The following is a 13,990-nucleotide window of genomic DNA, read 5'->3' on the forward strand; positions in this document are numbered from 1 at the left end:
TTTACATGGACAGATTTAGAAACTCAAGTGAGTGTACTGCATAAGCCCTGCTTCATCTTTGCAAGACATCCAGCAACATCTAGATGAAAGACAAATGCAAAGTTGCTGTTTGCTGCTGAAAGGGCAGGGTGGTAGAGGTCAGCTAGAGGTAGTAAAAAGTATAATATCCCATGGAAAACAGAGTGCAAATATATCTGTATCATGATACTTCTGCTTCCCCGTTTCAGCGACCAGCCTCTGCAGCTCTTAGTTCCCAGGTGTATAAATTGTCTTCCTTGTATTACTGATTCAGTTTGCTCCACTTTTGGATGCTCACACAGTGGTGAGGTGACCCTGGCAGCTGCACATCAGTGCTCAGATGTGTGGGTGGATACCCTCTGGCTTTGGGGAGAACCAGAGTGACACTCACCATGGCACAGCCCTTAGGGAGGTCAGTGTGGTGAGTGTTAAACCAAAAAGAAGGCCATGAAGGTAGATGGAAGATAATCTTAAGTGGAGGAAAACAATAAATGGCAAGAGATGACAGCCACTCTTACAGACTTTAAGGATACAATAAAACTATAACATTAATTGTAATTTTAACTGTTGCTTACCCTGTATCAATAAAACTAATTCATTCCAGTTACTTATGACACTCAAACCACACTAAATCAAAATAACCAACATTGTGAATTTATAAGATCTGTTTTGCTGTGGTAGAGTTAAAGGTTTAGGCGGAAAAAAACAAAAGTCAATGGCACGTTTCAACACAAAAGTCATCTGAGCCTTTACTATAGAAGTAATAAGGCATTTATTATTTCAAGAGCCCTGCATTCACAATATCCCCTTTTTCAAAGAAAACACCCCTTCCTTCCCATTTTTTATGAGGCTAACTTGTAGTATGTCACCACTGTGAGACTTCTGAATGTGTTCAGAACAAGACAATAATAGTAAGCCACAGATGAATGATGTGTAGTAAAAATCAATAAACCTTATAACTATTCACTAAGGAAACTGATTTTATGCCTATAAAAATAAAACAATTATAGCAATATTAATGGCAGATTCATCGTAGTAATATAAAAGTCCAAGTGTGCTTGTCTGTTGGGAATCTTTAATTCATCCTTCTGTATTAAGTATTCACAAGGTAGAAGAAACGTAACCAACTTCAAGAACAATCTTTAACTTGCAGTAATTCACCCTGTCAAAAAAAACCCCAACAAACACAAACAAAAAAGAAACAGTAAAACTTTAAGAACCAGTTTTGACAATCAATGTAACCGGTATATGCAGAAAAGGAAAAAAAGTTAAAGCCTCAAAAACCTGACCAGTAAATGTGATTTTTTTTTTTTTCTTGCCACAATTAGCAATTTCATGTTACTGTGTACTATGTTAACTGCATTGTAACCAAACAGGTGGTATAGCCTAGTAAAATACTTATCTTGTGGTAATGCAGGTTAGACACAGCAAAGGAAGTTTTTTTCTAATTGACAGGTCCTCTGTTTTTAGGCGTCCATTCATTTTTTGGGGGAAGGGTAATACAGATATAATATGAAAAAATTTGCCTATAATTTATAGCATACAGAGCTGCTCTAAAACAGGTATTAGAGACTTCAGTTCCACTAATACCATCCAAAGTGTTACCATGGGCTTTTTGAGCCTATCAGGGTCAACAGAAAGGGGTCCATCTCCCATCTGGCTTGGACCCTGCACTGCCTGCTGGGAGAGGACAATGGCACAGGCCCAGCAGGAGCATGACTAGGAGCTGTGCCATTGCTGCACCCTCTGCTATCTACAGCTATGACACATCTTTCAAAGTGGCTCAAGAACACCCAGAAATAATAATAATAATAAAAAAAACAAAACCAAAAAAACAAAACCAACAGAACAAAAAAAAAATCAAAGTTTTTTCATTATTCTGATTGCCAAATTATTTAAGGCAAGTAAAAAAATGAAAGCATTTGATATAGGTTTTACATAAAATAAACTAGGTTACAGCATAAAACAAGTAAACAGGTAATGGCATTAAAGTCTCTCCTCTAAATCTGGGTAATTGTAAACATTAAAAAAAAGACTGCAGGACTATTCAAGTAATAGAACAATCACAGATGTCTTCTCATATGCAGGCTATTAGGATATCTGCCATTCAAGATTATCAAAAAAGACATTTCATTATTCACAGATGCTCATTATCTCCATTTAAAATCTATACATTATATACAACACAGTTTTTGTGGTACTAGAATCCCCATGCCTTCCAAAGGTATATTTTTCACAATACACAATTACAATGAAACAGTGAATACAGTAACATTTTACACTGATGCATCTTAATAGGAACCACCAAATAGACATCTACATTGTACCAAAGTGTCATCACAGTTAGCCTCTCTGAGAGCTTGTGGGAAATACCAGAAGGGTATGCAAGGTTCAGGCACACTGATACATAACATTATTTATTTACAATTGGAAAGGAAAAAAGAGAGAAGAAAAAGGAAAGGAAGAAGAAGAAGAAAAAAGAAACAAACAGCCTTTTGCGGTTAACGCCTTCTAAACATGACAAATACATATCTCCATTTAGTGTGTGGTTCGCAACTTAGCAGCAGACCCTGTGTGCGAGCCTTGGTACTGATACAAAAAAAGTAAAGAATATATATATATTTTTATATATATATGTATATATATATATACGCATATATATATATATATAAAAACAGAAGTCTAATTACAGCAACATTTGTTACTCTGTGATAAAATCTGCAATTTACAAAAATGAAATGACTGGTTTTTGCCTGCCATTAAGGCATTTCAAATTAACACCATGGAACTGATGTCTGTAATAAAGCGCTTCCTCATGTGAACCAGTCACATGACAATGTTCATCCCCAAATTCATCATTCTCTGAAAAGAGAAAGAAGAAGGTTTTAGTAAGCAGCATCCTTTCCTCACACATTTTTTCCTGCATCTTGAAATGACACCTTGAAAGGAAATCTGTACAAGTATTCTCTAACCCAAGAAGAAAAGACAACAAGCCCTGTCCTCATCCCTCCCCTGCCAGGAACAACATCCTAAAGTAACTTGTGCCAGGATTTTTCTTCTGGGTTCTGATACCCTATCATTCATCAGCTCTTCCAGGGCTACAAACCTCTCTGCCTCAAATAATTGCTTGTTTCAACACCAACTTTCAGACAGACACCCGTAACTTAGAACTTCATGGTTCCATTTGACACATTATACTGAGTCTTAACATGCCAGCAATGAATAAAACCCTAATGTTAAAAGATGCTTTGGAATTTTCCACTTGAAATGGGATCATCATAATACAGAAGTTCTCCTCTTGACAACCTAGTAAATAACTGACAGGCTTTCAGGCATATAAATGTATGACAGGGGTGTGCAACTTAAACACAAAGCCATCTCTAATGGGCTCCCAAACAAACGTCTCTAAAAGCAAGATCAGCAAGCCATGAAGACTTGCAGAATAGATAAAATCCTAGGTTTTTCTGGTCATGCGTGGAGCCAACTGAACATTAATTTTAAACTCATTTTATTAAAAATCTGGATCTTAAATTGTATTTCATAATCTCTTGTTTTAGCTTAGTACCAATCCTTAAAACACACTCCATGGAAAATCCCAGAACACAGACTACTTGTTCTTTCTTAATGACCTATGTTACAATTACAGAACACAACTAAGGACAAAATGTCATTCTAAGGAGACTAAAACTGCAATTAACCCAGAGTAACAGGTTTCTCCTCAGCCTTAAAAACTGTCATAAAAGGAAATGCACACCATCAGGCTAGAAAAATCTGTGATTTTCTTTCTCCTCTCTATGTTATAATATATAATTTATTGGCTATTTACCTTCTTTGTGCAGGAAACATACCAGATGCAGATGCCTGTGCAGCCACCTGCTGAGTGGCAACAAGGGCAGCAGAGGTCAATCCTGGGAGAAAAAAAGAAACAAAGGAATTTTGATGTTCTTCTGGTTTTAATGGATTTTTGTGGTCACAGAAATGGTAGGAAGGATCACTAAGGCAAACAACCAGAAAATGTGGGAGGGGTTAACACTACATAAATGACAAATATTTCAGGCAACGTTGTTAAGACAGTCTGCCCAGTATGATCAATATACCTTTCTGTAATAAACTGAATTGTCCTTGATAGATATTCCGCTAGAAATTACAGCATTTCTACTTCCTGCATTTCTTTCCAAATGCTGCACTGAATGATGCTAAGTGGTTTATATGAGAGTTCATGAATAAGAAGCTCAGTAGAAATAATAGGTACCAGGAAACAACAAGAATCAAAAGTCACAGTGAATTACAGAAACGACATGCCAGCTGCTCAGGATACAATACTTTCTTAATAACTTATCATTTTTACAGTTTTGTTACTGAACAAGCATAATGCATCCCAAAAGGCATACGGAATCACCGAATCACACTGAGAAATGTCAAGACTTTTACACAGGAAAAATAAGTGCTGAGGCACCAAGTCAACATAAAGAAGAAATGTCATTTAGCCACCAACTGTGGTAGCACGTAGTTTTGTAGCATAGTTTGCTGCATGGGAGGAAACCTCCTTTTAATTCAGCTAGAGTCCACAGTTAGAGAAAGAACATTCAAAGACTGGTAGAAAGCCTAGGGAGAATAAATTGTTTCTCACTGTGCTGCTTTTTCCCTGACTGCAACTTTGCACATGGCATTTGCCAAAATACAAAGAGTCCTCTTTCAAACAGTCAAATTATAACAAGCACAAACCCTTGTGACTGCAATGCCTTGTACATAAAATATGTTCAGTATAAGAAGCTTTTGTCTTTGCTACACTTCCTCAATTGCCTACACAACCCTAATTATACAAAAAGGAGGTTGTTTGGTTTGGATATTTTACTGCCTCTCAGTTAATGTCAGTTTGCAGGAGGAATCAAAACATTCATGTGGATGACAGCCTAACTGGTTCATCTTTAATAATGCTCTGACACCCAGTTTTGGAAACTAAACTTGATATTTCTCAGGCATGAAGTTACTAATTTATTGCTAGTACATGCTGCAAATTTTCAAGCCTTCTTCCTAAATGTAAAGCTCTTCTGTTTTAACAATGGGATCTCTATTCAAAATGCTTCATGTAGGCACAATTTCCAGTGTCAAGGCAACAATTCCTTGAGGCAAGCTAATCCCATCCATTGACAATTTTCTGCTCACCTTGAAATGGGTCATACTGTCCAGGTATAAGGGGGTAGCCCATTCCAACATGTGTATGGTGGTGTGTATGGAGATGCCGCTGGCTGAAAGGAGAATGGCGGTCCCGTTCCCTTTCTGCTTCCCGTTCACGCTCAGCTGGTGATTTTTCCACAGGCTAGTAACAGAAAGAAAACTGATGTGAGAATTTTAAAAGGGATGAAATCACCACAAAACCATGTGCTACTACCTGCCAAAAACCTTTTGAATACAAATGATAAAGCTACCTTTTCTGAAGAATTATCTCTACTGGAATATTTGCACTTGATTCTTATCTGAAGCTAATCTTTCTGGAAAGTTTCCCAAGGCACAAAGATTTTGAGGCAACACACTGCCATCTTGAAGACAACACACCGACTTCTAGTTTTGGGCTCCCTGAAGCTTGGCTGGCTTGACAATGCCTGAATAACCTAGGTGCTCAACCTTCTAAAGCTCTCTGGGGATCAAGTTTGACTGAATGGCAGGTAGAGCTTTTAGAAAATAGAATGAGAGGCAGTGGCATGCTCACAATTAAAACCAGCACCAACTTATTTGAAAGTGAAACAACAGTATTTGTTCCAACTTTGTAAATCTTTTTTGTATATCTTCAGAAATGGGGGCTGGTAATCAGCTACTTGGAAGATGTGGATTTTTGGCAAATACAAGGAGGGGATATTATCAAATCCCATAGACCAACTTCTCATTTCATTAAGTTCCCAAAAATAAAAGGAGGTTCCTGTTTAACTGCAAAAATCTGTGCACCAGGAAGAATCTCTGAATCTGTATTTCTATATTGACTCCATTCAAGACAGGAAACCTCAGCATAGAACTGTGTCAGGTGTGTTACTTCTAGTTTATGCCACAGAAGCATTCTGACTATAAATTGCTTTTATTGTAAGCAGTATTATGAAGAAGAATCATGCACTCATAGCTTGATGCCAGATTGTGTACTTCCCACAGTTGTGATCCTCCTCTACCCTTTCCTGTATGTGACAATCCTCAGTAAGAACAGATGAAGCCTTACAACAGGTGACTTGCTGCGGTATTGGTTGGCATGCTGCTGGAGCAAATCCAGTGCTTTGGACTCAGTGGTTGATTTTGCATTGATGCTTGGGCTGGTATTGACCTTCTCTGCCTCTTCTCTCCCTGACATCTTCCCATAAACTGGATAATGAAATCCTGGAGAGAGATAGGCCCCTGCGGGTAAACAATAAATACCACATCAAGTTACTGTTTTTACATTTTGATTGTATCAAGGTAGGAGGAGACAATGTCAGAACAGAGAATTACATCAAAAGTAGATCACATGATTTTCGAATGGCACCACTGCTCTTCAATTTCATCACCTAATTTACCCTGATGAATGGAGGTTATAAAGAGGATTGAGTTGATAGCCATTTCAGACATTTATGGGTCCTCTTTAAGTAAAAGGAATAGTAACTATAATGGTTCTGACAGTAAGTGCTTAGAATATTTTTATAGGCAATAAACTATCTGTCAGTCTAACAGCAACAGCAGACTGTCAAGTGTTGAGAAACTTGAGAGTTCATAAAAGGAACATCTTGTATTAAATCAGTTTCATCTACAGAACTTTCCCCAGTGGAAGCACAACCAACACAACCTCACCCATGAAGTTTCTAATTTAGCCTGCCTACGAACAGAAGTATTAAAATGCAGGCTTCACTGAACCTGAGGACACAAATGTTAACTGGCATGCAAGACAGGTTTCGGAATACATACCAGGATAGCTGTGCATTAGGACTGGAGAGACTGCGCGATAGGCCGGATGGTTGGGATCGTACATCTGCGGATACGGATAAGCATGCAAGTACTGGATGTATGACTGATGCTGACTCATTGGTGAGGAAACTGCTACTCTACCACCCCGAGAGTCCTTCCAATTTACAGGAGTCTTTTGATCATCGTTTTTTATCTTGCTCTCATCCACTGATTGAGAATCAGAACGCTTGACCTCTTTAGGCTCCTCTTTAATGCTTGCTAATGAGACAGGAAGGTTAGGCAGGGAACTTTCCTTGTTAGGTGTTTTTCTAGGGCTGTCTTCTTTTAACTTTTTCTCACGATCAAGTTCTTCTGATTTTTGCTGATCAAGGTATTTGGGCTGATAGACATAATGATGCCATGTTCGTGAATCTGGATCCTAATACAGAGGAGAAAAAAATTGTTCTGAACTTAGACATAGAACTAAGTTTGTTATTGATATTTCCCACATTTCAGTGAATGTATTTTTAATAGCTGTTTTAATACAAAATCCCCATTACATAGACGAGAGGTTTGCTTGCCACAGAGTGCCTCGAGCTCAAAGTCAAACCAATATTCCCATGAAGGAGCAAGAGTCTATTATCAAAATTTAATTCAATTGCTTCATCTTATATCCTTCTTCATGCCTTTAACTAGTTTAATCATGAAATACATATGCAATGTAATGAAGTTCTGAGACCATGTTATTCATAAAACATTTTAATTAAAGCCCACAGAGAGATTTTTCCCACTAGAGAGAAAAAAGTATCTGTGAACCACAAAATTAGAGCTGGCTAATGATATGCCAGAGCACTTAGAATACCTGGAACAATGCACATGAAAAGCTGATCTGGCAGGCAAGAGTCTAATGCTGCCTCTGGTATTACAAACATCCAGGAATCAGTTGAAGTCAAACATTAAAGCAGACTTTTTCAGCTGGCAATCTTTAGAGTTACAGATGGGCAAGTATTTATTGGATCAGGATTGCATGGTTTAAAGAACATGTACTGGGCACTGTAAATACTTTTTTACATGATACAATACACAGACCAGTTTATAAAGATGTTACAGAACTAAAGAGGGGAGTTTCTTACAACATCACACCAAATTGGTAGGGAGAAGTAACAGGAAGACTTCTTTTTCTAATACAGGATATGCAAGAGTTAATTGTCAACATTTTCTTCAATTGACAGACATTAATGGCACACGCCACAGAAATATAAGCAAGCAATTTAAATGCTTGGACAGTCTGGTTCAAATACTCGCTCGAATCAGCAGAAATCTTCTCCTACTTAGGTCAGTACCAACCCACTTCCTTTAGAGCTCTCTACTCCCACTCCCCTGATCCCACTGTACCTTGAAAGACAGCCTGTAAGGGTGAAGTCTGGGATGTACCATACACCAGAACATGAAAGCATCAAGCATTGAGGCTCCAGTTCAGAGCACAGAGTCACATTGCCTCAAATGAAGGCAATGTGACATCTACGAGGGTCAGCATGAAGCCACTGGATAAAATTCTGGTTCCACTGAAGTCAATGGCAAAACTATTGCTGACTTCAATGGAGAGAGGATTTCATCCATTGTGTAGGTCTGTAGGGGCTTGAGATTGGTTGAGGAGAGAAGGGGAACTTAACTGCTTCAGAAAGGTCACCTTGGGTTAAGATAAAGAGCTGTGCTTTAAGCCAACTCTTCAAAGAACCAGCTCACCCATCTTTAGTAAATGCCAACTGTCATTTAACACAAAAAAGAAACACTTCAAACCATGTTTCAAATCTACTTTAAGTCCTCTCACAATGAAAGCTGCTTATTTTGCTTGAAATTTCTCATTTCTGAACTAAGCAAACTGCTTAGAATTTACAAGGAGAAGAGAAATTTAGTTCTATTTTATTAATGCATATAATTTAAAATAGTCTGATCAGGTCTTAAGCCTGCTCTCGGTCATCACCTTACTAGACTTTTCAATTTATTTTTTTGTTCTTTTCAAACAGCTCAACTGGAAGGTTTATTGGTCTATTCACAGACTACAATACCATCCAGCATGAAAAAAGGATGGTGGAGTTTGTTTGGCTGCAGAGGTAGAAGAACATATCAGAATTGGAAAAAAAAAAATCTCACATGACTTAAAAGATAAACCAAGACACTCTTGTTCCATTTCCTGTGACCTCACCTGTTTAAATCTTGTGGTTGGATCTACTCCTGTTTGCTTCATCGAGTCCATAACAGATTTCATCTCCACAGCCTCCTTTATAAGCTGGTGGTTTTCCATTTGTTTGGCTTTGAAAGTGTCAGACTGAAGCTGCTGCTGGTGATTGGAAAGGATCTGTGATTTGCTTGTCTCCTCACCTTTGCTAGGAACCGATGATCCTATTTTAGTATTATTTTTGCTGGACTCTGGAGTTGAAGGGGCCTTTGAAATAGTGGCAGATGGAATATTCTTCTGTTTGCTGTCATCCTTCCCAATCTCCTTCATGGGAGGGTCATTCTTCCTTTCACAGTCCCTCCCACTTTGTGACATTTTCTGTTCTGCTAGTCTCTGGTCCTCATAGTATTTTTCATACTGCTGCCTGTAAGCAGGGTTGGAGGCCATTAAGGACTTTTGGTCCATATAGAGCCCATAGGCATACTGTCCATAATAAAGTGACTGAGCAAGTGCAGGATGTCTTTGAGTTATAACTGACTGATGTTGTGGCTGCAAATTAGAGGAAGTGCTTTCGCTTTTCTTGGCATCTGATGATTCTGCCTTCTCTTTCTTTTCAGACTCTTCCTCAGCCTCTTTTTTAATTTTCATCCCCTGTGGGGTACTGCTGTTCCCAGCTGCTGGGGCACTGACCTGTCCAGAGTGCAAGTAACTCGGGGAATAATAAGGATCGTAGCCATGGTAATAGGGAGAATGAGACTCTTTTGCTTGAGCTGATTGTGCTGTGGTTGAAGAATGTCCTTTAACAACACCATCTTTATTAGAAATAATATCTGATGGAGAGCTGGCCTTTGACCTCATGCCCTCTGACCTGCTGTCAGAGCCACCATCATCAGCTGCATCAGAAATATCTGAGTAAGCAGGGCTGTTGGTTTTAGCGGCCGTGCTGTCTGCGCCATTCTGTGTCAACACGTGCAGTGGGGCCATGGCAGATTGTCCATTCACCAAAGTGCTGCATTCCATCCTGGAGGCACTCCCTATGGAAGGGCTGGGCGCATTGTCTGTGAATGTGTAAACTTTATCAGCTTCAGCCTTAATACTTGCCATCCTGCTCTCTTGAGACTCTGACAGTCCATTAGCTAGCACTTCATTCTTGTTGAGATGGTCCTTTAAAAAATGTCCAGATAAGTCTTTTCCAGACCCTTTTGAATCCTCCAGCTTCCCCAGCTTAGAATCCATCTTGGGGCTGCCTGTCTCTTTGCTTTCTTTGTCCTTCAGCTTTCGCTTCTCCTTTTTCTTTTTGTCTTTGAGTGATGTGAGAGCTGGGTTTACAGTGCTTGGCTCTCCCATAATTGTGGGCTTTGGTTGAATGGGTTTCAGTGGAGGGCTCTTTGGTGTAGCCTGAACAATAGTAGTTGTTAGAGAGGGCAGTCCCGGTATTGTCCCTGTAGTGGTGGTTGTAAAGGCTGTAGTAGGTATAGCTATTAACTGGGGAGGAGTTGGTGCTGGCGCTGGGGCAATGGGCCTGGCTGTTTTCAGCTTGGAAAGGTTTTTATCCACTTTGCAATTGTTCGATTTCTTGCCTTTATCACCCAAACTCTTCTTGTCGATTAACCCTTCAGCCTCCAATTTCGGCATCTCGGTTTGCAAATTGCCATCTGCTACTGAGCAATTATCCAGCGTGGCTGCCATGTTAGAAATTACTGGCAGGCTGTTCAATTCACTGTTCATACCCTTCTTTTTGCCAGAATTCTTGCCAGTTTTGGAACTGATAACTGAACCAGGGCCATTGCTGGTCAGTTCTCTCTTTCCCTTGGGGGTCCCTGGGGTAGCAATGGAGGAAGGAGATGTCGGTGCTTTTAGTGGATCAAAGCCTGGCAAGTTTGTGCTTTGCTCACTGCATTCAAGTGCCACATTACTCAGTGCTTCCTCGCAGTCTGAAATTTTGTCTTCACTGTCAGGTTCAAACTCCAGTTTGTTTTCTGGGTCTAAGTGTGCATGAGCCTGATGGTAACGTAATCCATTAATGTGCTTGTACTTCTTGTTGCAGTTGGGGTGAGGACAGTCAATCAGCACTGGAGAAGAGCAGCCTTGGTCCAAAAAAGTAGTCTCAGGTTTCCCCTGTGGGGTGGTGGGAGTGCTTCTAGAGTTAGTACGAATGCGTTTTCCAGACTTATTGTCCTCTGAACTGGAGTTCAAATCCAGCTCCATAGGAGGCTTAGTTTTCCTCTTGTTTGTGGACGAGGGGCTGGCTTTGACTTCATCCATGGCGCAGTTTGGGGGTGTTCTACGCCCACTTGAGTTAAGGCTGCCCCTCCTCCCCTTCCCATTGGCACCGCCTCGATTTTTATTCTGAAGTCCTCTGGACTCTGCAAAACTCGCATCATTCCCAGGCACAGCCGCAGCTGCAGCAGACCTTGCCCGCTTTCCCCTGCCCCGTCCTCCGCGCATTTCCAGGTCACTTGTTGGCGATTCACAAAACCTGCACAAACAACAGATTTCATCAGCAGGAGTCATGAACTAAAAAAAAAACCCCAGAAAACTCACCACCACGTCCCGTAAGAGACACTTCACACATGTTAAAGAAAAGATGTCCTTCTGACAAATGAGAATGTCACAGCGTCAAAGTCATTAAATAAGGACAAAAATTGTAAGGACATATCCACCTAGTTACAGCAGTGGAGCAAAAAACTTTGCTAACTTACAGAAATGCATTTTACAGAAATTTTGAAATTAACTGCTCTCTGGCTGAATCCCATGTATTTCCTCTTCCCTCTCAAAAATACAAAAGTAAAATAAAGAAGAGCTTCCACCCCATGTTTCACACAGAATAGAGAACTACTCGTTTCACTGGTGCATGTTTTCAATTATAACCAGTTGTGCTTTATTAATCTCTGTACAGTCTCTTGCCTGAGATTAGGGGTTTAAATACAGCAGAGAAAAAACAGACTCAGAATGTTTGCCTACCTAGGAGGGGCCCAGTCATGCTTTGTGCAGTCCAACAGTGTTCCCACGTAAGTCTTGTTCCTCCATGTAACGTTTACCACCAGGACACCTGTCAGTGAGCAAGAAATAAAGTATTATCTCAGTTAGAACAATAACTGGGATAGACTTTTTGTTTTATTCTTTTATTATTTCTTATTTTTTTTCCTGTCCTTCCCCCACAGAGTGAGACGTTTACTCTCATTCGTTTTCAAACACTCTGATCTATATTCTTCCTCTTTTCTGGTTTCAGTGACCTCAAGTTAAAACCACACAGGAAAGACAGCAAACGACAAAGAACAAGAATGTGTGCACGCATGTGTGTGTGTAAGACAGCTTGCCTGTGTGACTGTGTGTGTGTGTAATCAAGATACAGCTGACAGAAGGAAATGGGTTTTGCCATGTCCTGCTGTAAAACAGCAACACTCACCTCTTAATTTTGCTATTATTGCACATAATTGCTTTCACTTGGCAGCCGGCCAGCATAAACTAAGCACCAGTTACAGTGTTTAAATCAGAAGGTGACTGAGAAGAATAATCTGCTTTGCTTTGAACAACATGATAATGATGCTTCTATTTACTTGAAATTACTCATATCCAAACACACAAACATACACACGTATGCACTGCAAGTTTTCTTCAGCATATATTGCTGGAAAAATGTATTATTTGCCTTGCTTTTGTTTCTGCGGGAAGTGAGGGACTAGACATGAAACTTCAACCATACAGCAGTGAAGGTAGGAGTAATTGCAATATATATTTATATAGGAAGAGGGATCCTTCAAACAACCTACTGTAATTTAATTGCTTTTCCACTTATGACTTTTATTAAATGCAAATTTGCCTGCCTAAAGCAGAATTCTAATTTCGTTTTATTTGAATTATCCCTGTAAAATTTGTGAATGATAAGGTTATTTTAAGTAACAAGAAAATAAATGTGGGGGGATGTCATTCAAATGTTTTCAGGTTGCCCTCAAACACTTCTTCACATAATTTATCATCATGTTTATGGACTAGCCAGCATAATGACCCCTTTAATTCATTAACTGCCACAGATAAACAGAAGGTAGTATTATTGAACCAGACATCTCTTCTCATTACACACACTGAAATAAGAAATACATTTTAGCTGACAAAGAAAGACACAATACAAAATGTTCCCAATTTATGAGAGGCATAAAGACACCAACTCGCAGCTGACAGCCTTGTTTTCCCTCTACACTTCCCTTGTTCTATCTGCAGCGTCTCTGTAACAGATATGATTATGGCATTGTGCCAGAATGTTTCCAGCCCATCTTTTTGCTTTGTCTTACCAGCGCAATTTCTAATTTTGCACTGAAACCATCCTTCTCTGCTGCACTGAGGTGAAGTTAACACACAAGCAACAGCTTATTTCCTCAGGGATCTTTTAGCAGCAGGGAAGTATTTTAAATGTTGTCAGCAGAGGTACCAGGGAAGAAGATATTTTCTTGAAAATTCTCCATAAGAGATTTGAAATTTACCCCCCAATGGTTTTTCATTGCAATTAGGCAACTGGAATTTTGTACACTGGGATGAACTGGTTTGAAGCATGAAAGACAAACTGCACCTCCAGCCAGTGTCAGAGTCAGGTTTTCAGTACCTAGAAGGACTATGGGGAAGGTGTTTAAAAGGAGAAACTTGATGGAGCACTTAGTCCCATGGTCTACTTGACCAGGGTGGTGTTGGGTCATAGGTTGGACTCGATGATCTCAGACATCCTTCCCCAACCTAACCAACTCTGTGATTCTGTGATCAGGGTTAAAATGCCATGCCGTATTCTTATGACCTAGGCAAACTAGGCAGCCTGCAAAGACACCAAGGCTGCTTTACACTGCCCCTTGCTTAAGAATGGAGGCAGCCAGTGGGTGCTGGGGTCCGGGGAGAAGGGGGGGG

General features: G+C 39.8%; 1 protein-coding gene across 1 annotated transcript in view; it reads right to left on the reverse strand.

The window, feature by feature from the left end:
- Positions 1-755: 755 nt before the first annotated feature.
- ZNF608 (zinc finger protein 608) overlaps positions 756-13,990 on the reverse strand; it is an 80,960-nt gene continuing 67,725 nt past the window's right edge. The window contains exons 4-10 of the mRNA XM_033511388.1: positions 12,062-12,149; positions 9,125-11,576; positions 6,940-7,357; positions 6,224-6,396; positions 5,185-5,338; positions 3,845-3,926; positions 756-2,880 (exon numbers count right to left, since the gene is read on the reverse strand). Coding sequence (XP_033367279.1) covers positions 2,874-2,880; positions 3,845-3,926; positions 5,185-5,338; positions 6,224-6,396; positions 6,940-7,357; positions 9,125-11,576; positions 12,062-12,149 — 3,374 coding nt within the window. The 3' untranslated portion in view covers positions 756-2,873. The remainder of the gene's footprint in view (positions 2,881-3,844; positions 3,927-5,184; positions 5,339-6,223; positions 6,397-6,939; positions 7,358-9,124; positions 11,577-12,061; positions 12,150-13,990) is intronic.

Source organism: Parus major, chromosome Z, assembly GCF_001522545.3.
Source record: "Parus major isolate Abel chromosome Z, Parus_major1.1, whole genome shotgun sequence".
NCBI lineage: Eukaryota > Metazoa > Chordata > Aves > Passeriformes > Paridae > Parus > Parus major.